At 42.8% G+C, this 22211-nt stretch overlaps 1 protein-coding gene across 1 annotated transcript; it reads right to left on the bottom strand.

The window, feature by feature from the left end:
- Window positions 1–8364: 8364 nt before the first annotated feature.
- On the bottom strand, window positions 8365–19391 carry DNAJC19 (DnaJ heat shock protein family (Hsp40) member C19). Its single transcript, XM_027875681.1, has 6 exons — window positions 19306–19391; window positions 17276–17327; window positions 17112–17185; window positions 12368–12447; window positions 10760–10830; window positions 8365–8541 (listed from the first exon to the last, which is right to left on the bottom strand). The coding sequence occupies exons 1-6, from the start codon at window positions 19306–19308 to the stop codon at window positions 8471–8473; spliced, it is 351 nt and encodes a 116-aa protein (XP_027731482.1). The 5' UTR covers window positions 19309–19391; the 3' UTR covers window positions 8365–8470.
- Window positions 19392–22211: the final 2820 nt, after the last annotated feature.

Here is a 22211-nt window from a genome sequence, read left to right as displayed (position 1 = left end):
GCTTGTTGACTGATTAACATTCCCCTAAACAAAAGACTCCTTTTCCCCTCTGCACAAACACGGTCCCTTGGGAGTGTGGACTCAAATTGAGAGCACAAAGGTAATGAGGTACACATGTAGGGAACAGGGGACCAAAAGGTACCTCACAAATCTAGGCTCTGAGATCCCTTTTCTCCCTCTTTGGAGCCCCCACAAAATTAAGTTAGGGGTGAGGCACTGGTGATGGATAGATGATTCACTTCCTTGATCCTCTGGGCTGGGTCAAGCAGATGCTTCGTGGCTACTTTGGTGCCTTACCAGACTGAGGTGCTGCTTCTATAGACTAGAGTTGCTGGGATGGGTATGAAAGGTGGTGAGAGCATCTTCTCTGATGGTTTTTTAATCTTCTTGTCTCACCAGGACACTCATTCATTTAAATTCAGGAAACAATAAACACAAAAGAAACACGATCAGCATGCACTCATAGTGAGTTGGGAGACAGGAACATGAACTTGTCCAAGTATAATCTTGGCTGTGTTTGTCCTATTTAATCATAGGCTTAGCTCATTTTCAGGCTGCAAAAACTAAGATAGATGTACCAGTGGATTAATTTGCTAGGTTGCCCAGCCAACTGCATGTCATGATCTGGTCCAGGGGTGGGAAACCTGCGGCCTCGAGGCCACATATGGCCCTCTAGGTCCTCAAGTGCAGCCCTTTGACTGAATCCAAACTTCACAAATCCCCTTCATAAAAGGATTTGTTCTGCAAAACTTGGACTCAGTCAAAAGGCCATACCCAAGTACCTAGAAGGACACCCCTGATTTGGGCAATATTTATTTATTTTTTAAGCCACCTTATTTTTCCCTTGTGGATGGGTAGTCTGCTATCTTTTTGAGTGACTGTTGTTTGGCCTTCATTCTCGAAGGACCAGTGACATTAGGAGGGTGATGTCTGAGCAACCACGGATTTCCTTGAAGAGGCCTTGTACGATTTTGATGTAGAACCTTTACATGGTTCTACAAAGAATCCTCTACTTGGATTGGGTGTAAGAGCTGCTCCATCACAGTAGCAAGTAGATTTGGGGATCACAGGTCTCCTTATTTTATGGCTACCTTGATGGTGTGACTCAGTGGATCACTCTATACTTATTTCTGGGATTGGACCTGTCATGGAATCTTGTATAATCTTCACATGTTTCAGAGAGGGAAGAAAGACACTTCCCTAAAGAAGATGTGGAAATTTGTATTATCAAGTGCTTTTTTGTAATTATCAGATAATAGGGACCATCTTGCATTCTCTCTACCTCTCAGTTGTGTGACTATGAAGAAGTCTGCTGCAAAAAAACAAAAACCCCCTTGTATACAAAGCTTATGTATATCTGGGGGGAGGGGCTGGTCAATATTTAACAATTGGCTCTCTGAAAAAAAAAGATGCGCAACATGCTTTTAAGTTGAATCTGAGTTATTAACCTTTTTCAATTACTTGAAGTCTTAAAAATCAACAAAACAGTAAATTAAGCCCTGAATTGTACTGTTTTCTGATTTCCAAGGTGTAAATGCTCACACAGAAAATTTAACAATCAGTTCTCTCTATTCAAGTTGGCTCTACCTTTCTCAACGTGTCCAACCATACCATTTGTATTTGATGGTGTAAACTGATGAATACTATTCCCATGTCATTTAACTCCTCCATGCTTCCGCTTACTCATCTGCAAGTCAATAAAACTTTAAATAGCAGTATAACAGATAAAACCTCATAGATGTTTGCACTTACTGAAGTTAAAACATGTACTTAAAAAAAAAAAAACCAAACATCACTACTGAAGTATAGGGTTTCACTGCACAAGTTACAATGATTCTTCTTTGCTATTTTGCTGATTTCAGAAAGTGTGTGTGTGTGTGGCGTATTAAGGCCTTGCCATGGCATGGGAGACTGACTTGTATTTATTGGTGTTCTCCACAATGTGGGCACCACCTCCAATGGTGCAGATGACTACCTATTGATGCCTTGTCATCCATAAGACCCTTGTCCATATTCTCCTGGGAATCCTCCATAGGAGAGCGAGGGTCTTACCACCGTGCTTGGGTCACCTCTCAATCGCTAGAGCATGAATTTCTCTCATTCCCGCCATGTGCCTAGTCCACTTTGTCTCTTTTTCCCCAAACATCTAATTTTATCCTTCACACTCCTTCTTTTGCACAATTCTTCACTTTTTGTGTGTGCAGCCCTCTCATACTTAGCACTCATCTTTCCTTCAGGTAACTTGCAATTTCATTTCTCAGGTCTCTGGGTACCATGACACATAGCCATATTATATCACCAGAAGGATAATGATGTTAAAAATGACTGTTTCAGGAATCTTTTGGGCTCATTAAAAACATAGCCCAGCTCGGATTCTTAAAATCTAGCCACTGCTGAGATTCTTATAATCTAGCCAATAGCTTACTAATGTTCAGACTCCTTAAGAGTCTGCCCAATGTGATGGATGTTGTAATAAACCTTGTCTTTGGCTGAGAAAACAAAAACAACAACAACAACAAAAAAAAACATAGCCCAATTCCCCAAAAGCAAACCAGCTTGTCCCGTTCGATTCTGTGCCTAAGTCACTATTTTACATATAGTCACTGTCCCAATATATATGCATACACACACACACACACACACACACACACACAATGTATATATATGTATGTATACATTGGTGGAAGTTTTATGAATTATCCAGCTTGGTCTGGACAGTAGGCTTTTTTTCATTCACTGGGTTCTTCCTGTATCGATAGGCCAAACTCTTTCAAGTAATTCTGGTTCTCATTTAGGAGGCTCTACAATGTGCCAGGGCTTAATGCAATCAGTACGATGTCACTGACAAATAAGAACATCTGGAGGATTTCATCATCTAGGGAATGCCTTTTCCATTTGGGCTCTGTGCTAGACACCCTCTATAATGGCAGTAATTATGTTTGATGAGCCTATATCTCCACTTTGTTTCTTGCTCGACAATAATCAGGGGTAGACAAAGTTCTCTCTTTCACATCTTTCAAAGAACAATGGAAGACACTATGTCAGGGTGATGCCTTTAAGTTAGCATTTTGTGATCAAATGCCTTTTTTAATGGCTCATAGACAGTAAGTGCAGTGGGCTCCTGTATTTCTTATACTTCTTAGTCAATCATATGACTGACTACTATAGATTACTGTTTGCAAAAGTCTTTTGCCTTTCTCATACCTTGACCAAAGATAGCCTTGATGCACATATGGATGTTATCATGAGTTAATAATTTGCATCCTATGCAAAGCACTTACTTTCTCAATTCCCTAGGCAACCCTGTAGGACCATAAGTTTTCAGAGCAAATGCTGATCTACACTGGTAGAGGGAATTGACTCACTGGGAGTTCCATATACACTAAAAAACCAACTGCTAAAAAAATAATACCTGTAATACCTTCATCACTATCTTGTTGTGAGGATCAGATGAGCCAATGTATGCAAGATACTCTAAATGTCAGCTACTGTTATCCTGAGAAGGGAATTGTTGGAACACTGCAACACTACACCTTAGTTCTCCTTTAGAACTTGGCCATGAGATGCAGTTTAAGAAATATTTTCAAGTTTTAAGGCAAATGTCACAGCAGCCAAATACCTTGGGATTCCATATCATTGTATCTAGAGTGACGGCTAAGGGCGCAGCAGGGGCTAAATTGTTAACATGTTCCCAATGGCCCTTCAAATACTAGGGCTCAAACTCCACGGTCAGGACTAATGGATAATGTGAGCCTCCAGCCCTGGTTTCCTATGTCCTGTTGCTAGGGTAACAGACCCCAGGCAGGTGCATAGCACTCACTAGCCAGCCTGGATTCTGTAGCCCTGGCAACAAGAGGCAGGGACAACTGGGCTCAGGTTATCTGAGGTTCCTGGTATCCAAGGTTACCCTCAGCCCGGGATTTCTTGGGTAACCAAGAACCTACTGTAGCATCCATTAGGTTTTTGTTTTGTTTACCCTGAATTTACAGATTCTCTTTCTGTCTGAACTGATTGCTTCATTCCCTGCTTTCCTTCCCCCTAAAAAAGCTCCATTCTTTATATATCCCCAGGTTCCTTCTTGATTGCACCTTGAAATTTTATTAATAATGTGTATCAGATAATTTCATCTGAACACCATGCCTTTCAGAACCTGAAAGTGCAATGTTAAGATTACAGGTTCACTGACAAACTACAGAATAATTTTGTTACTGTAGCTAGTGAAATATATCATGATGTTCCATGCTGTTTAAAAGTATACATTCAGGGCAGCTAGGTGGCATAGTAGATAGAGCACTGGCCCTGGAGTCAGGAGGACCTGAGTTCAATTCCAGCCTCAGACATTTGACACTTAGTAGCTGTGTGATCCTGGTCATGTCACTTAACTTCATTACCTAGCCCCCCCCCCCCCAAAAGTATACAACAAACTTGGGTCAACTTCCGAGTATTCTGGGGGAGTGATTTTTTTTCTTTCAAATAATTTAAATTTTGCCTTTTGTAGCACCAACATGACAAAATATTTATTTACCCTTTAAAATAAAAATCCCACTTCCATGCCTCAGAACACACTCTATACACTCAGTATTTACAGTATTTCTGAGATGGGGGATTTCATTAATAGGAAAGTTCTCAACCAGTGCACATCTCAAACTTGGGATGCTTAGGCCCTGATCTTTATGACTTGTGACTGGCTGAAAAAGTCATCCCTTTGTGGCCAAATTGGTGCTGAACTGGCTTCTCCAGCTTTGCTAAACTGGTCCTTAAGTGGAAGAAATGTAATCCACCCCTAAATTTCTAGCTCAGTCTATGCTATCTCCATGTCTGTCATCTATCCCTTCTCTCCACTGATATGGCCACCACCCTAGTGCAAAGACTCATCCACTCTCACAGGGACTACTGCCAACAATCTGCTAATTGGTCATCCACATAGCTGCCAAATAGGTTTCCTAAAGCACAGGCCTGACCCTGTCACTTTCCTACTCAACATTAACCCCAGCATCTCCCTATTACCTCTAGGGTCAAATACAAAATCCTGTTTGGCATTTAAGGCCCTTTACACCTGGCCCCAGTCTATCTTTCCATTCCCACATACACCACTCCTCTTCATGCACTCCAGCCCTTTCTTGCTGTTCCTCACATGCATCTCTCTACCTTCACCTCTTCTCATCTGCAATACGCTCCCTCTCCACCGCCTCGGATGCTCATTTCCTTCAGAGCTTTCTACTCAGACGTCACCTTCAACATCAGGCCTTTTTGATCCTCTGCTTTGCTGGGGCCTCCTCCTCAGTTTACCGTGTATATTTTAGCAGACACTTCCCATATATATATTCCCTCCGTAGACTACAACTCAACAAGGGCCCTTTTCTCGTCCCTGTATCCCCAGGCCCCAGCACAGTGCCTGGCTCATAGTAGGCACTTATCGGTAGGACTTGTTGGAGTTTTCGTGAGCTCAGGGTCACCTCCAGGCTACAGTGAGACCCTGTATCAGAGTGGGGTTTCTCTGGAGACATAGAATACTACATAGAGTGTAGCTTTTTCTTAAAAAAGTCGTGGGCATGATTTTTTTTTTTGTTGTTGTTTTTTGGCTAGGCAATGGGGTTAAGTGACTTGTCCAGGGTCACACAGCTAGTAAGTGTCAAGTATCTCTGAATCTAGGGCCAGTGCTCTATCCTCTGCACCACTTAGCTGCCCCAGCCATTATGGTGAGCATGAACCAGTTCTTGTCAGGAGGCCCCGCATGGCCTCAGTGGTTACTGAGGGGGCGGGGATGTTTGCCCTTACACTAATGGGTCTCAGACAGCTGTCCCTTTCTGGTCGAGTTTTTGCACTGCTTTCTATTTCGCTGTCACTTGTCACAGTCTGCTAGCAACAGCTAGCTTATATAGTCAGTAACAGTGAGATAATGAAGTTTGGGTGGTCAGTAACGTTCACTTTCCCTAAGGAACTTGACAGTAGGTTTTGGGACAGCTCTTCTTGCTTTCTGCTGACTTCCAGGGGCCTTCTGGATGACTGAAGTCACCACCTTCTTCTCCTTTCTATCTCCCAGTAGCATTTGCTCAGTAATTATACAACTGCATTTCTTTAAATCCCTATAGCAACATACCCTAAGATGACTTTGTTGATTTGCTAAAGCCAGAAACTGTTTTGAGCAACAGACCTATTATATGGCAGGTGACTTACTCGCTAACATTCAGGTTTTGGTCAGCTCAGCTCACAGAAACATCCTTGCTGATTGGAATGGACCTTATAGTTTATCTAGCCCCACCTCCTTTTTTTACAATGAGGAAGCAGAGAGATGAAATTATTTGTCCAAGATTACTAAGGTAGTACAGAGTAGGGCTGGAATTGGAACCCAGGTCTATGCCTCAAGTCCCTAGGTGTACCCTCAAAGGGTGGAGACAGGTTAACTTTGTAGTCTCAGTAGACAAAGGTTGCTTGCAGGAAGCCGAAGGCTTGGAAGAGACTTTAACCCGCACTGAAGAAAGCACTGGCCTCTATTTATTGCAAAGAACCTTGGCTAAGAGCATTACCTAGAGTAGCCATCATGACGATGGAATGTTTTCAGCTGTCATTCTGGAAGTTTAGCCCAGGAGTGGGGAACCTGAGGCCTCAAGGCCACATGTGGCCTTCTGTGTCCTTGGGTGCAGCCTTTTGGCTGAGTCCAAATTTTACAGAAAAATCCTTTGATTAAGGGGATTTATTCTATGAAGTCTGGATTCGGTCAAAAGGCTAGCTTCACTTTAGGAGGAGCTGTGCACTAACTTATCAGCCTTCCTCACTATGGCCAATAGCCTGGTGGACTGTGACTCCTTAGGGCCCGCTTTGGAGTTTCCCAAGATCTTCCCTAACAATTCTGTCCACCTACTCTATACCTTGGATGAAGGTAGGCTTTCTCCGTGAAAAAGTTGTTGCAGTGCTATTGCCTAAGTGTTCACTAACCTCTGCTTTGAGTCACCTAAATTTATTTTAAGCCTGCTCCTGCTACATAAGAAGCAGGTGTGCCTGCATGAACTACGTAACAGAAGATCTTGGTGCAGTGAATTCTTAATTTTGATTTATTATGTTTTTTCTGAATTAGTTTATTCGTGGCAAACCTTAATTTCATGTTTTGATATTGTTACCTAATATCCAGTTCACAGAAACAAGATCTGTGTTTATCATCACCCTAGACCTGAAGAAAAGAGAGAAACCAAGGCCACTTTTTTGGTTTGGTCCTACTCAGGAAAATGATTGGTTTTTTAGGATGGCATTGCTCTCTCTGTCTCCAAACTGATACACAACGTACAAATTGAACGCAGAAGCAAGGTAGAAAACCTGGAGGTTTCCTAGTCTTCTTAAACCAAGTCATCATTAAAGTATTGTGAATTCTCAGATCAGACACACATCCATATTCAATGTTTGCAAAACAAAAATGACTTCTTCTGGATTTTCTGCCAAGTACTGTTCCTCTCAATTCCTGACAATCTGCTTTAATAAACTCCACCGTCCAATTCTGTAGCTAAACATGTTTAAGTATTACAAAGTAAAAGATCACTCATTTATAATGGAAAACGTTTTGCTATCCAAATTAGAACACCTGCTTTTGCAAGGGGCCTTGCACTTGCCACTGGGCAAGTTTGTTATTCTTTGCATATTGCAGGGTCCACTTCCATGAGAGTCACTGGTTTCCAAAGGTAGAATGCTACCAGATTGCACACTTAAAATAACTGGCATCTGGAGGGCATTTTACAATTCACTAAGTTCTTTTCACACATTACCAGTGTCTGTTTAATGACATGTCAGAACTGCACAGGATGGGCAGCCACGGACAGGTTGAGCTCTTAATCACTGGAGGGAAAGTTCACATCGATGAGATCGATCCATTTGACCTCCTAAGTCCCAGCGGCAAGTACTGTTATGTTTTGTGATTCCAATGGTTTGAACCTGACAAGTTTATTTTCTCTTCCTCCCTAACAGTGTTAAAGCTCTTATGGATCACTTACACAAGGATGAATTTTGCATGACTAAACAATGAAGATTGAATTTAAAATTTGTAAAGTTATGGGACAGTGTACTTAATGCAAAAAAAGTCACGATAAACCAGGATCTCTATCGACAGACACCTTTCTTTTACATGACTTGTTATACTGATCACATTTCTGATGTGTGAACATTATCTGTTTCATAAAACTGTAAAGTTATTTGACCCTTGTGGAATCAATATGCTATATTAATTAACTAAAGTACCATGTTTCAGGTTCAAGTTAATTCCCATTAGGAAGCATATTCATAATTTGTAAGACCATAACATCTGTAATCTAATAATTGTAACAGCACCAAAATTAATGAAAAGAAAAAACCAAAATTATACCAAACTAATGCAACCAGTAAAGAAATATTACAGCTTTTATGAAGTTATTAGAAAACATCAGGACTCCTACACATAAAGTAACTGATGTATATATATAAATTTAAAATTATCTGTGTATTAACTTTACTTCTTAGCTTGATTTTCTAATAAATCTTTAGCTTCATTGATTTTGGCTGCTATATAAGGAGATCCTCCTATAAGAAAAAAAGAAAAGGAATAGTTAAGGAGGTTGGGCAAAGCAATGTCTTACCTGACCAGAGAATAAAATACACATTTTTTCTTTTGCCACTAAATAACACTGGAACTATATCCTCACACATATCATAGACAACATGAAATATTTACTTCAAAAACTACAAATAAAATTCCTTTTAGCTAGCATTAGCAGAGAATTAGACTTTAAATAAAAGTGAACTCTCAAGATAAAAGAAAGTTTGTCCCTCTAAACATGAACACATGTACTTTAACACTTTTGTTTGTTTGTTTGTTTTTGGTTAGGCAATAGGGTTAAGTGACTTGCCCAGGGTCACACAGCTAGTTAGTGTTATGTATCTGAGGCAGGATTTGAACTCAGGTCCTCCTAAATCCAGGGTCGGTGCTCTATCCGCTGCGCCACCTAGCTGTCCCTACTTTAACACTTTTGATAGAACCTTTTCTAAAAGATTGCAAATGCTGTGGTAAATGCAACCTGGGGAACATAATTAGAGGTATTCTTGATGACTTAGTCATTATTACAAACATTAATGACTATTAGATATTGCAAACTCTGTTGTTCTAATGGACAACTACAGCTGTTTGCCTCTACGTAGAAAGATCTCCAACTCCCAGGCCTTCTGAGTACTTGTGTCTGCTTTTTATATTATTCCTCATTTCCTAACAGCCAATGCTCACTCTTCTGGGGCTCCTAATGTGCTGTGGTTTAGGAAACTAGATAACCAGTCATTAGTACTATGCTTAAAGTAATCAGCAAAAAAGCAAAGAAAGGAATCCCTTCTGAGTCTTTCCTATGGATGAGAAACCTCTTCGCTACTACTTGATTCTTAGCTGTTCTTTAAATAGCTGAGGGTGATGGAGAAGTGATGTGTCACTGCATCAGATGTCAAGAAACCCATTAACATTTCATCTGATTTAATATTCCAAGTAATATTCCTTTGGTTACTTTTAACAATTTTATATAAAAGTTACTTTTAACAGCTGAAACTTTTTCTCTCAAATCTGCTTCTTGAAAGATTACACAGTGAGATATTTTCTCGCCATCTAGAAAATACGAAACTATTTTAAAATAATTATGCATGCCTATAAGTAACTAGTCTACAAATGAGCTGTCTGGTCAGGTGTGTATTTAAATTCTCTGAAGATACTAGGGTTTCTTAGAACAAACACCAAAGTCAAATGCTCACAGTCAAGGGTCTAGGGTTGTGGTTCTAACTCTGTCCCAGATGAGCAAGAACACTAAACCATTTAGCTCCTCAGCTGCCTGACTTTAGAGAGATCCAGAGCACTAGGTGATACTTAAGGCCCCTGGAGGAGTTCATTTAACACACCTCAGTAGTACTCCCCAGGATCATTCTGATTGGCCATTTAGGAAACACTAAGAGATTGAAAGGAAGGAGTTCTTGTGTGTATCATCTCCCAAGCTGCAACCAAAGAAAGATGATATTCTAGGATAAAACTCTTCCCTGAAACAGATAGCCAAAAAACCCAGAAGGCCTGATGGGAAGTGAGGCTTCTGGACTTCTACCTGTATCTGATGGAGAGCACACAAGCACAGAGAGTTGGGTGTGGCCAAGGCCACAAAGGAGTGACTTAAAAAGTCAATGGCTCCTTTTACATGTCTTATGGCTAGGCTAAATGATGGCTAAGCAGTAAACTGACTGACTTTTCAAAACATTCAATGAAACCTCCAAATGACAGCCAGTTAACAATTTTTAAGATCTTAGTGGAGCATTTTGAATTTTAATAATCAGCCATTTTCCCAAATATTTTGGAAAAAAGGCAGCTAGGTGGCACAGTGGATAAAGTGCTAGGCCAGGAGTCAGAAAGATTTATTTTCCTGAGTTCAAATCTGGCCTCAGACACTGATCAGATGTATGACCCTGGCCAAGTCACTTTATCCTGTTTGCTTCAATTTCCTCATCTGTAAAATGAGCTGGAGAAGGAAATGACAAACCACTCCAGTATCTTTGCCAAGAAAACCCCAAATGGGGTCATGAAGAGTTGGACATGAATGAGAACACCTATTTTGAAAAAATACTGAACACATGACATTTTACCTGAAATGTGTAACTAACTTAAAGCTTTTTCCTTTGGAAAAACCACCAAGAATAGAGAGTGAATTCTGCTCTTCTATTTTGTAGTTTAATAATCACCATTAACAGTAAGGTTTACATTAAGAGTATAATGACTACTTACCCTTGTCTGGGTGGTTTAAAAGCATGATTCGTCGGTGAGCATCCCTAATTTTCCCTTTATTGGCTGTAGGGCTAATAAAGAAAAATCATTGACTTTGGGCCAAAAAAGACTTTTTAAAAAAACAACTATTGATGAATTCATGCCCATCAAGTATATGCAGAAATGACTATGATATTGAGAGTTTGTGGGTCACTGCATAGTACAAGGTTCTATATAAGCCCCATTGCTGGGATTCATTAAAATATGAGTAAAACTTCAAGTTAATCAAGCAAAGTATTCATTTGCTTAGACAAAGTCAACAAAAGGAGTCTTCTGCACATGAAAAATACAATATTATAAATATTCCCAGAAAATTGCTTAATATTTCAGTATTTGGAAATGAAAGGAAGTCTGCACAATAGAAAACTTCCTAAGAATATAACAATTGGCTAGTAACCCAAAGGAGAACTGTTTAAGATAAGTGAATTCTAAAAATAGTACATAGTTCTTTGTTGTGGTCCAGTTGTGTCCAACTAATTTCTGCTAAGACCAAGATCACCTCACTTGTTCTGGAAAAAGGGCATTTATAAGACTTTTTAAATGCCTCTGGGGAACATTTTCATTAAGACAAAGAATGAGTAATACTTAGACCTGCTCAAAATGAAAATGCTATATGCCATTACTTTAGACGAAATTCTGGTCAGAGATATCACTTTTTTTTTTTAACCTCTTAAGTAAGCTTATTTATGAAATAAGGACAATATAACTATTCAGAGGATCACCACAGATATAATCTAATTATATTTCATAAGCCTATTAACTATACTCCACTCCTTTTAGGAAGTCATATTAAAATTACTATGTTGTCATAGACCCAAGACCTTATTAAAAAAAGGCTAGGATTAAAGCCATAAAGAAGCAGATCATAGAATCAAAGATTCAGAGCTGTGAAGGACATGACAGGTAGTTTAGATGTACAAACTAAGTCCCAGTGAGGTAACACGACTGGCCAAAGACAGATTATAAATGATAGCTGGGATTTTACCAGGTCCTCTGACACCAAATCCAGCACTCTTTCTACCAAAGGTTTGGTCTGATGCTTTCAGCCCATCAATCACCATCACGACATTGTTAGTTATGGAGAATCACACCTCATACCCTCACAAAAAAGGGTTTTGTAGGTTTTAAAAAAGTTTACCACAAGATTGTACTAAATTTTATTGAAAAAATTATGTCAATAAAGGCGAATGTAGGACTTGTATGCCCTAAATTCAATGACAAAAATGATGTGAACCATGCTGCCTCCTACACTCACCTAGAACTGTTCTGTCCTAAGACTCTGGAAGCAGTGAGGCCAATAGGATGGTTCCATTCACTTCCATACACAAATACTTCCTCCCGTGCTGCCCTTCTGCAGTGACTGCAGCAGCTTTGAAAACGTACAAGGCAAGGAACCATAGGGATACAATGGTGTTGACAGCAGACGAGCCTGACTTTCCCAAGCTACCGCAGTCATGTGGAACAGACTGACATCTCCTCCCTCTCGATAGTGAAAATCCCATTTGCTCACGTACCCAGGGCACCAGCGAGACTTCAGAGCAAGCCAGTTCTAGGAGGTGCTTAACTTACCTTACTCCTAATATCAGTGCAGCTTCTCGCTTTGTCATTTTGGGTTCAAACCCACCTCTGTAATAGCTGCCACTGAAGGCCTGAAAGGGAAAAGGCATCAGTAAGAAAAATTAATGGCCTAGGGAGAGTGGAGAATGACTTTGTAGAAAACATTCAAGTGAATCTTCAAAAAAAAATTAGCAAAGAATAACATTTCAACGAAGCACCTTATTTTTGTTTCATTGAAATCGAATTTAAGAGGAATTTCTTTAAACAGTTTCACAAAGAGCATTAAATCACAGTTCAATTGGTGCTCAAGATACAAGAGAACCAATCTAAAAGGTGAGTCTCCAGTCTCAGCGCTACACTGACAGAACTAATGAACCCGTATTAGAAATGAGGTGACATCTTCAAGTAGATGCTGTCAAACTGAAATTTGTTTATTTTTGTGAGGCAATCGGGGTTAAATAACTTGCCCAGGGTCACATAGCTAGTAAAGTGTCATGTGCCTGAGGCTGGATTTGAACTCAGGTCCTCCTGACTCCAAGGCCAGAGCTCTATCCACTGTGCCACCTAGCTGCCCCCCAAACCGAAATTCAAATGGAAAACACGGACACAACCGTACAGGCATGGTTCCAGGAGGCTGGAAGAGTAACTCAAAAACACTGTTTAGGTCTTCGCTCTAGGACAATGGGGAGAAAACGTTCATTATTGCTGCAGGGAGTGTGCCACAGTCTGTGAAGCCATATTCAAGGGCTGAAAGAGGAGTGCTCCATTCAGGTCGATCACAAAAATGGAACAGCGCTGAGACAACAGCTGTCAGTCAGTAAGTAGCAAGTGCCTACTCTGTGCTACACACTGGCTTTATTTTGATTTGAGAATCCAACTCTGCTCTCTCCTAAAAGCACAGGATAAATGCTTCACTTGCCCTGATGAATTTAACCTTTCAGAAGATGGAGAAAGTGCCAGAACTGCTGCTCTAGACCTGATTCTAGCCAAATGGTTGGGGAACTGAAAAACCCCGGGAATTTTGGCATCAAGTGACTATGTTATCTTAGTGTTTGTGAAGTCAAGGAGGGTAAGAGTCACTATATAGACTTTAGGATATTTCAGAGAAAAGTTAGGAATGATTGTGTGACCTCGCTGGCAGGACACTACCAAGAAATGCTGCTGCTGCTCCTGCTGCCGTTAGAAAGGGTCCTTATGAAGAAGCAAAGGGGGGCGCACTGAAATAGTGATATGACTGTAGAAGGAGCTCTGTGGTGAAGTCAGATTTTAAAAAAGATGTTCCAAAGTGGAAGCAGAAGGGTATGGATCCAAAGATGAATGCAAAAGACCCGGATGTGCTGAGCCCGGCAAACACAAGCCTTGGGAAGTGATGGGACTGCCTTCAGGCTGATACATCAATTTGAACAGCAAGGTGTGCTGCTCCTTAATGCCTATTCTGTTTACTATCCCTAGCAAGAAAAATGATCTTTAGGCCCTAAAGGAACTAAAACGCAAATGAAGGACACAAGGAGTATGAAGGGTTAAAGAGTATGGCAAGGCTGGCCCCCCAAGATGAACGCCACCTTCAGCTGCCATGAGAGGCTTGGTTTCCATAACAAGGGAGGTACCTGTCCCATTGCATTTGTGCTGCTCGGGCCCTGTCTCCTGCACATTTGCTCACATCTGCTACACCTTGGGAAGGACTTCAACAGACCCAAGGGTGCCCACAGCAGTGCAGTCAGCAAAGGAAGGGATGGAGGTTGGGCCACGAAGACCGTTTGCCAGGACGCGGGATGTCTGACTTGAAGATAAGGCTGCAGGGAGAGGGGCTGGGAGATGTGCTCATTTTTTTCAGTTACTTAAAGGGTTGTTCTGCTTAGCCCAGGCAGCAGAACCAGGAACAAACAGTGAAAAGCGCAGACTTTAATTATTGCTGAGAAGAACACCTTCACACCAGGGGATCAGGAGCCCTCAAGAGATGATTACAGACAGGCCTAACTCAGGTACCAGGTGGACTGGGTAGTTTCTGATGTATCAGAGTACAAACCTCATTTTACAAGTGTCTTCCAACTCTGAGATTCTGTAAAGTCTGCTGGCCTAGGCACATTGCATCACTGGGTTGTTAAATAACTCATAAATGTAATTGCTTGATTTTGACAGCTGTGGAGAACAGAGGCACCACAGGACTAGAAACAGGCAAAGACTCCCATTTTAATAAATATAATTAGATTGGGTTATATACTAATATGGGGGATCATCCATACCTGGTAAAATATGAGAAACATTAAACTAAATCAATGATGGCAAACATGTGGAAAAGAAAGACCATGAGCAAACACTGGATTCACTACAAACAAGTAACGTCAGACTGACCTTTTCTTTGCTCCTCTCACAAAACTACAAAAGGGATAGTGCAGACCTAGACTTCAACATGTCATCTGACAACATCTCCAACGAAAACCTTGTGGACAAACCTGAGATGTGAGCTGGATAGGTAGGTATGGAAATGTTTGAGTAACCATTTAGAATAGGCTAATAGTCAACCTGGAGGAAAGTCTCTGGTGGTGTGTTCCAGGGCTCTGCTCTGTTCAGTATTTTAAATCAGCAGCTTCTATATGAAGACCCTGATGGCTGGTGACACGGAAATAGGATCTGAAAAGGTTTAACAGTTGCACTATTGGGACAAATCTAAGATAAATTTAGTTAGGTTCAAATCTAATTCAATCAACCTTTATTAAGTACCTATCGTCCCCAGACATGGGCCTAGAAGCCAGAGACCACAAAAACAAAAATCACTGCCTGGAAAAAGCTGACATTCCAGCTGGCAGATACAATGTACACACAAATAAGTAAATACAAAGTAAACAAAGTAATTCTGGGACAGCTTCCACCTGGTGGCCTCAGAAAGACAATCAGGTGGCACTTGGAACTGTGAAGCCAAGTCAGTATTCTGAGCAAGAAGGTCGGGAAGACAAGATCATGTACAGGGAAAAGTGAGGAGATCCATTTGGGTGGGGCAGGGGGAGGGGGGTTGCCAGAGGGAGGAGGGAGAGAAAGAAGGGGGGAGGGGGGAGAGGGGGGAAGAAGGAGGGGGGGAGGGAGAGGGAGAGAGGGAGAGAGAGGGGGAGAGAGAGAGAGAGAGAGAGAGACAGACAGACAGACAGACAGACAGACAGACAGACAGACAGATAGACAGAGAGAATGCGAGCACAACCAAAAGATGTAGGGCTCTGAGCCTTCTCCGGGAGAAGGGGCTTGAGGAAGATCATTCTGGCAGCTGTATGAACAGTTTGGAGAGCTGGGAGATCTGAGGCTGGGAGACTGAGTAAGAAGACCTGTCTGCCCCTTATAAGTCACTGTTATGAGAAGACTTGCAAGAGCTGAGGTGGAAGCTGAGGAAGGCCTGAGGTAGTAGTGAGTTCTTTGTCATTAGACACCTCAAATGCTAGAGGGTCACTTTTCAGAAACCCCAGAGAGGAGGTGCACTGGTGAGGATTAAGTCTGGCCTATATCTCTAAGAATGTCCCTTGCAACTCTAGAAATCTGATTCTGGGGATGATGGCAAGTCTCACAGATGGAAGCTTGGCGTCCCAGAACACAGTTTTCTTTATATCCTGGGTGGGACACTGACCGTGGTGACTTAGAGCACCATCTGCCTTCCAAGGTAAGGCTTCTAGGAGGCAGATGTGTACTGAGGTGCATTCCCCACTGCCGGCCATTTGGCATGGTTTCTGAGGGAGGGGCTCTGATTCCATCAGGATGGATCACATTGATAGAGCTGGAGCTGAGAGGGGCCTCAGAGGACATCTAGGCCAAGCCCCTCATTTTACAGAGGAGGAAACTGGAGGTCCAGAGATAGTTACTGAAGTTGTATCCCAAAGACTGTCATTGTGAAATACCCTGACAGTACCATATTACTGTCCTGACAGATTCTGTATAGACTTCCTTCTTTAGGAAAGAAAACCTTTCTATACTAATAATCATGGACATTCAGAACCAGTCAGCTGTGGGTGTTACAGCAGACTGCACTTTGGAATGCAGGAGTTAAAACCAGGTGCCTTACTTGTACTGGGATCTACCCCATGGCTTATATGGCCCAATTCCACCAAGGAGGGAGCTGGTCCATGGGGAGAAGAATAATAACTTAATGGATAGCTGGGAGCACAGGAAATTTGGGCCCCCTCATCTGACCACAATTCCCTAGGGTTGGGCTACCAAACTTTTTGGAGATGCAAAGTAAGAGTATTGACAGAAGCTGCTAAGGTTAATTTTGGTCAAAAAGCCACCCTTCCAGTTGGTACCCATCTACCTTCCACGTATTCTCTTAGACTAGTGGTTGTTAACTTTTTGTGTGTCCTGCGCCCCTTTGGCAGTGTGGTGCAGTCCACACACCCCTCAGAATCATGTTTTAAATGCATAAAGTAAAATACATAGGACTGCAGCAAAGGAAACCAATTATATTGAAATGAGGAGGTTATTTTTTCCCCATCCAGGTTCACAGACCCACTGAAATCTAGGTTAAGAACCCCTGTTCTAGACCAGTAGCACTCAGGTACTACACTTGCAACTTAGTACTGATATCACCTTGTTTAGCTTGTCTAGTGGCACGGGATCCCTTCAGGAACCCAGGCCCTCTCTTGGTGGGGAAGAAGAAGGGGTAGAATTGCCAACTAAAAGAGTCTAACAATCACCTAGAAACGTCCATCCCTCCCACCCACCCCTCAACAATCATAGTTGAAACAGTTTAATGAAAAAGCAGTAAAAGAAGAAATCTTACACATTTTGGCAGACTTCGAATAGCTTGCTTTACTTGAGGCTCCATATGCTTCATTGTTTGCAAAACATATCGGCCTTAAAACAAACAAAAAAGTGAACAGAACTTTACATAAAAAGGAAGCCCAGGCCCCCCATGCTCCTTCCACTCTCTCATCCTCTACAAACCTGCAAATCCTGCAGCTGCGATTGTCAGTCCCACGGCTAACATTGTGCTGGCCTAGAGAAGGGAGAAAAGGGTTATTTCTTCCATCCTTTCCCTTCCCCTGTCACATTACTACCCACCCCACTTCTCTTCTTTACAATTTTCAGTTTACATTTCAATAGTAAAATTTATCAAAAAAAAAAAAAAAGTTAATAACACAGTCCTGGCTTTAATCTACAATGTTAGGAACATTTCTAAAACTGCTCTAATGACTCTTCCACCTCTAAATCTAGGATCTTCTCAAACTTAAAAGTTTTTTTTTTTTTTGCTTTTTTTGCTTTTAAAATGAGGGCTTAAAATAAAATATTAGTGTAGCTTAATGCTACAGGTAGAACATACCATTGGGATGGAAATTAACTGCAAAAGAACAGGGCCTGTCAACGAAGATGCTTACCAGGCAAAGAACAAATAAATCTTGCCCAGTGAGATTTAATTTTCCCTTGCCTCAGGAAAGACTACGAAGGTTGAAACAAGGGCACTGGGGAGGACAGAACCAAAAATGAAGGGAAGGGGGGGAGTTATTCACAGCAGCCTCCTCAAACCCTAGGAAAAAACATTTATCATTGGAAAACCCTATTTAACTGAAAGGGCAAAGCATGGAAGGCTTCCATCTACACAAGCCCCTCCCACTCCAATTACAGGGAGAGGACTCTGGACCTGTGATCCTTGAAAAAAAAGGACACAGGAAAAATTTAAACGTCTAAGTTAAATTTCAGAGCTGAGAGGAACCAGAAAAGGCCACCGAGTCAAGGCAGAACAAGAATTGCCTTGATCACACTCCTGAGGAGTGGTCAGCCAGCCTTGGTTCAAAGGGACCCCTCCCTCCCTTCCCACACAGCCTGTTACATATTCCCAGGGACATTTGCAACTCAATTGGTTCTTCCTTACTTTTGAGCCCTAACTGGTTACTCTGCAGCTGCTACACTCTGCACCAAGTTCTGCCCGAGTCAGCAAAGGGCCACCTGTGTGTGTGCACGCCCACGCATACAGACAATATGAATATGCATGTACACATATACTTGTGTATATTCACAAACACACACATATGCAATACATGCATACACAAATATATGTGAATGTACATACACATAATACATGTGTCTATACACACACATGCACACAAATATCTCTACCTCCCCAGACATACCTGAATGAGAAACACAGACTGAGATTCAGAACCAGAATGAATGAATGACTCAATAGACATTTATTACACCCCAGCATGCAAGCAAGGCACCTAGTCCAGGTGTCAGGGTCACAGATACGGACTCCCTGGGCAGCAGATCCAGGCCATAAGTGACGATGATCCATGCTGCATTTTTGTTTATTTTGTCAAACATTTCTCAATTACTTTGTAATCACCTCTCATCTGGTTCAGGCCCATTTCACAGATGAGGTAACCGGGAGTGGGAGGGATGGAGCTGGAGGCCCTGAGTTCAAGGACAGTATTGAACATTGTCACAGCTTTGTAAACCCCCAAATTGCAGAGGAAGACCGTAGGGCCCAGGGTCACCCTGCTAACAGGGATCTGTGGCAAGATTTGAACTCAGGCCTGTCTTGGGCCCGAATCAAGCCACTTCATTTCTGGGGGCCTCAGTTTCCTCATCTGTAAATGAGGGCGTTGGGCTAGACGGCCTTAAGGGGAACAAGCACTTTATTAAGTGCCTACTATGTGCCAGGCCCTGTGCTAAACAATGTAAAAATATCATCTCATAGAGTCCTCCCAGGCCTCAGTTTCCCCATTTGTAAAACACTGGGGTCAGGCTGGATGCTCTCTACCGGGGGTGGCTGGGGACCTGGGTTCGAATCCCGATTCTGCCCCCTCCCCCATGCCCGGGTGACCTTGGACAAGTCCCCATCCACGCGCCCCGCCCCCGCCCCTTCCCGCAGGGGACCAGTAGTCCCTCCAGGCTCGCGGCCCCACAGGGCCTGGGTTCGAATGAGACCCCGCCGCCGCTGCCTCAGTTTCCCCTCTGACCCCTAGGCCGCTCACCATGGCTCGGCCGGCGCTGTCACAAGCCTGCAAAGGCGCAGCTCATCCCAGCCCAGAGGCCGCGCGTCCGGCCCGGCCCGGCCCGGCCCGGCTCAGCTCCAGGCCCCGGCTCCGGTCCGCCGCCGCCGCCGCCGCCGCCGCCGCCGCCGCCTCAGGCCCGGCACAGCAAAGAGGAAACACACGAACTCCAAGCAACAGCGGCTGCCGCAAAGCGCCGCGGCCCGACTGTCGTGAAAGGGCGCACGAGCCCGGGAGGGCGGGGCGCGGCGTCCGCCGCGGATTGGCTGCATCCAGGGCGGCGCTCCTATTGGGCTTGGGAGAGGGATGAGCCGGGCCTCTGTCCTGCCCCGTGCCGGGCTCTGCCCTTGGGGCGGAGGGGGCGGGGTCCTTCAGAGGGGAGCTTCCGCACTAGGGAGCCAAAGCAGCCAATGTGACATGTGATGATGGACAGCCTAACGTATAATTATATTACACTACATTATATCATGCACCTATACAACATAACATGATATTAAATAGCACGCACGTATAACATGTAATACTACATTTGATATAATATATACTATATGATCTTGCAGGCAGCCAGCACACCAAACGTGTCAATAGGCATCTGGGGGCAGCTAAGTGACTCAGTTGACAGAGCACCGGCCCTGGATCAGGAGGAGCTGAGTTCAAATCCCCTCTCAGACCAGACACTTGACACTTACTAGTTGTGTGACCCTGGGCAAGTCACTTAACCCCATTGTCTAGCCCCACCCCCCAATCCTATTTGGAATTTGCTAGGAAAAGGTAGTGGAATGGTTTACCATTTCAGAAGGAGAGCATTTTACAGACCAGGGAACTGAGGCAAACAGGGTTAAGTAATTTTCCCAGAGTTATATAGCTAGTGTTTGAAGCTGGACTTGAACTCAGGTCTTCCTAATTCCAGACCCACTGCTCAGTCTGCACCTCCTAGATGCCCAATAAACCCCAAGATAAGTTTGATCCTCTGGAATCTCATTATTCTTGCATTACTCACAAACGCGTGGGAGCTGATGAGATCATCAAAAGAGAAAGTAAAATGAGAGAAGAGAAAAGATGTCCCAGGACAGAATCCTTAGGTATGCATAGGGACCAAGATGCGGGTGACAGTTCAGCAAAAGAGACGGAGAAGGAGCAGTCAAACAGGTAGGAGGAGAACCAAGAAAGAGAAGCGTCACAAAAACCTGGAGAAAAAAATGCATTCACGAGGAGAGAGTGGTCAATAATATCGAAAGCCGAAAAGGGGTCCGCCAATCAGCAAGCATTTATTAAGTGCCTGCTATGTACCAAGCACTGTGCTAGCTGCTGGGAATACGAGCGCAAATATGAAACAATCTTTGCTCTCAAAGAGTTCTCATTCTATGTGGGGAGACAAAATATACACGTAAAACTGTATACAAGATTTATGCAAAATAAATATAGGGATTTTTTTGGGGGGCAGGAGTAGGGAAGACCTAGTTGAGGGCATCAGAAAAGGCTGCATGTAGGAGGTGGCATTTGAGTTAGGTTTTGAAGGAAACTAGGGATTTGAAAAAGTGGAAAAGCATTCTAGGCACAAGTTGGGGGGTACCCAATGCAAAGGGACAGAGTGGGGGAAAATAAAGACTGAGAAAAGGCCGTCAGATTTAGCAATGGAGTGATGGTTGGTAACCTTGTAGAAGATAGTTTTAGATAAGTAGTGGGCTCAGAATCTGGATTGTAAAGTGTTGAGAAGTCAGTGTGAGGTCAGGACAGAATGGCAGTGAGTGTAGATTAGGAGTCTTCCTATTAAGGGTAGATGAAATCTCATATCACAGCTGGTTGCTGGCCAGCAACAGGGGAGTACTTTCAGGGATTATCTGGGTAGCTAGCGCATGCACTGAAAGGACATCAGGATTTCTAGCTTCAGGAGCCTGAGGGCTCCACCGTGTCTCGCCCATGCACCTGTTTATCCCTAAATACACAGCACCTTAAAGAGACACTCTGTTAATATGCTAATAACTAGAATCACAGGAGGTGCCTGCTCAACTGAGCAGCAGAACGGGACAAGTGAGTACTGTATATACTGTAGACCCAGCTACTGTTACTTTATCCTCCTTCTCTCCTTCAAAATTCCTACTCCAGCACCTTGACTCATTTCCACAAGTAAATGCTAATCCAGGCTGTGAAGTCATTGAAGCCAGCTGGGGAGTGTCCCAGTACTTAATGGAAACAGTATCCCTCAGTTTCCAGGACTGAATCCCAGCAGGCTCATTCCCTGTATGAGGAAGCATTGCTCAAGATTAAATGAAGACCTTAAGGGGCATAGGTGTTATTTTCATCACTGCGGCTCAGCTTCTCAAAGGCAAGGAGTTCCGAAGAGAAAAATAGACTTTGGAAGTGAACATCTGGTTAAGAAGATGGCATCTAAGCAGGGGATTTAGATTTCTGGACCACAACTTAAAATATAAGAATGGCAGGCACCTGACCAGGTATGGCATATACTAATGATCACTAGTAAGAAAATATTTACCTGAAGTCTTGCAAACCTAATCAAAAGGGCTTTAAATTAGAAAGGAAAAAGGAGGAGAAAAAACCTACTTATTTATGTTGTTATCCAGTCGTGTCCAACTCTTTTTAATCCCATGGACCATAATGTCCATGGAGTTTTCTTAGCAAAGATACCAGAGTGTTTTGTTATTTCGTTTTCTGGTGGATTAAGACAAACAGAGGTTAAGTGACTTGCCCAGAGTCGTACAGACAAATCTGAGGCTGGATTTTGAAGGTCTTCTTGACTCCAGGCCCAGTGCTTTATCCACTGAGCCAGGGCATTGGGGCTAAACCTTGATTGATGCATTATATATTATATATACTTCATGATGTGTGTGTGTGTGTGTGTGTGTGTGTGTGTGTGTGTGTGTGTGTGT

Source organism: Vombatus ursinus, unplaced genomic scaffold (genome assembly GCF_900497805.2).
Source record: "Vombatus ursinus unplaced genomic scaffold, bare-nosed wombat genome assembly UNPS02014810.1, whole genome shotgun sequence".
NCBI classification, from domain to species: Eukaryota; Metazoa; Chordata; class Mammalia; order Diprotodontia; family Vombatidae; genus Vombatus; species Vombatus ursinus.
This window is presented reverse-complemented; position numbering and strand designations above follow the sequence as displayed.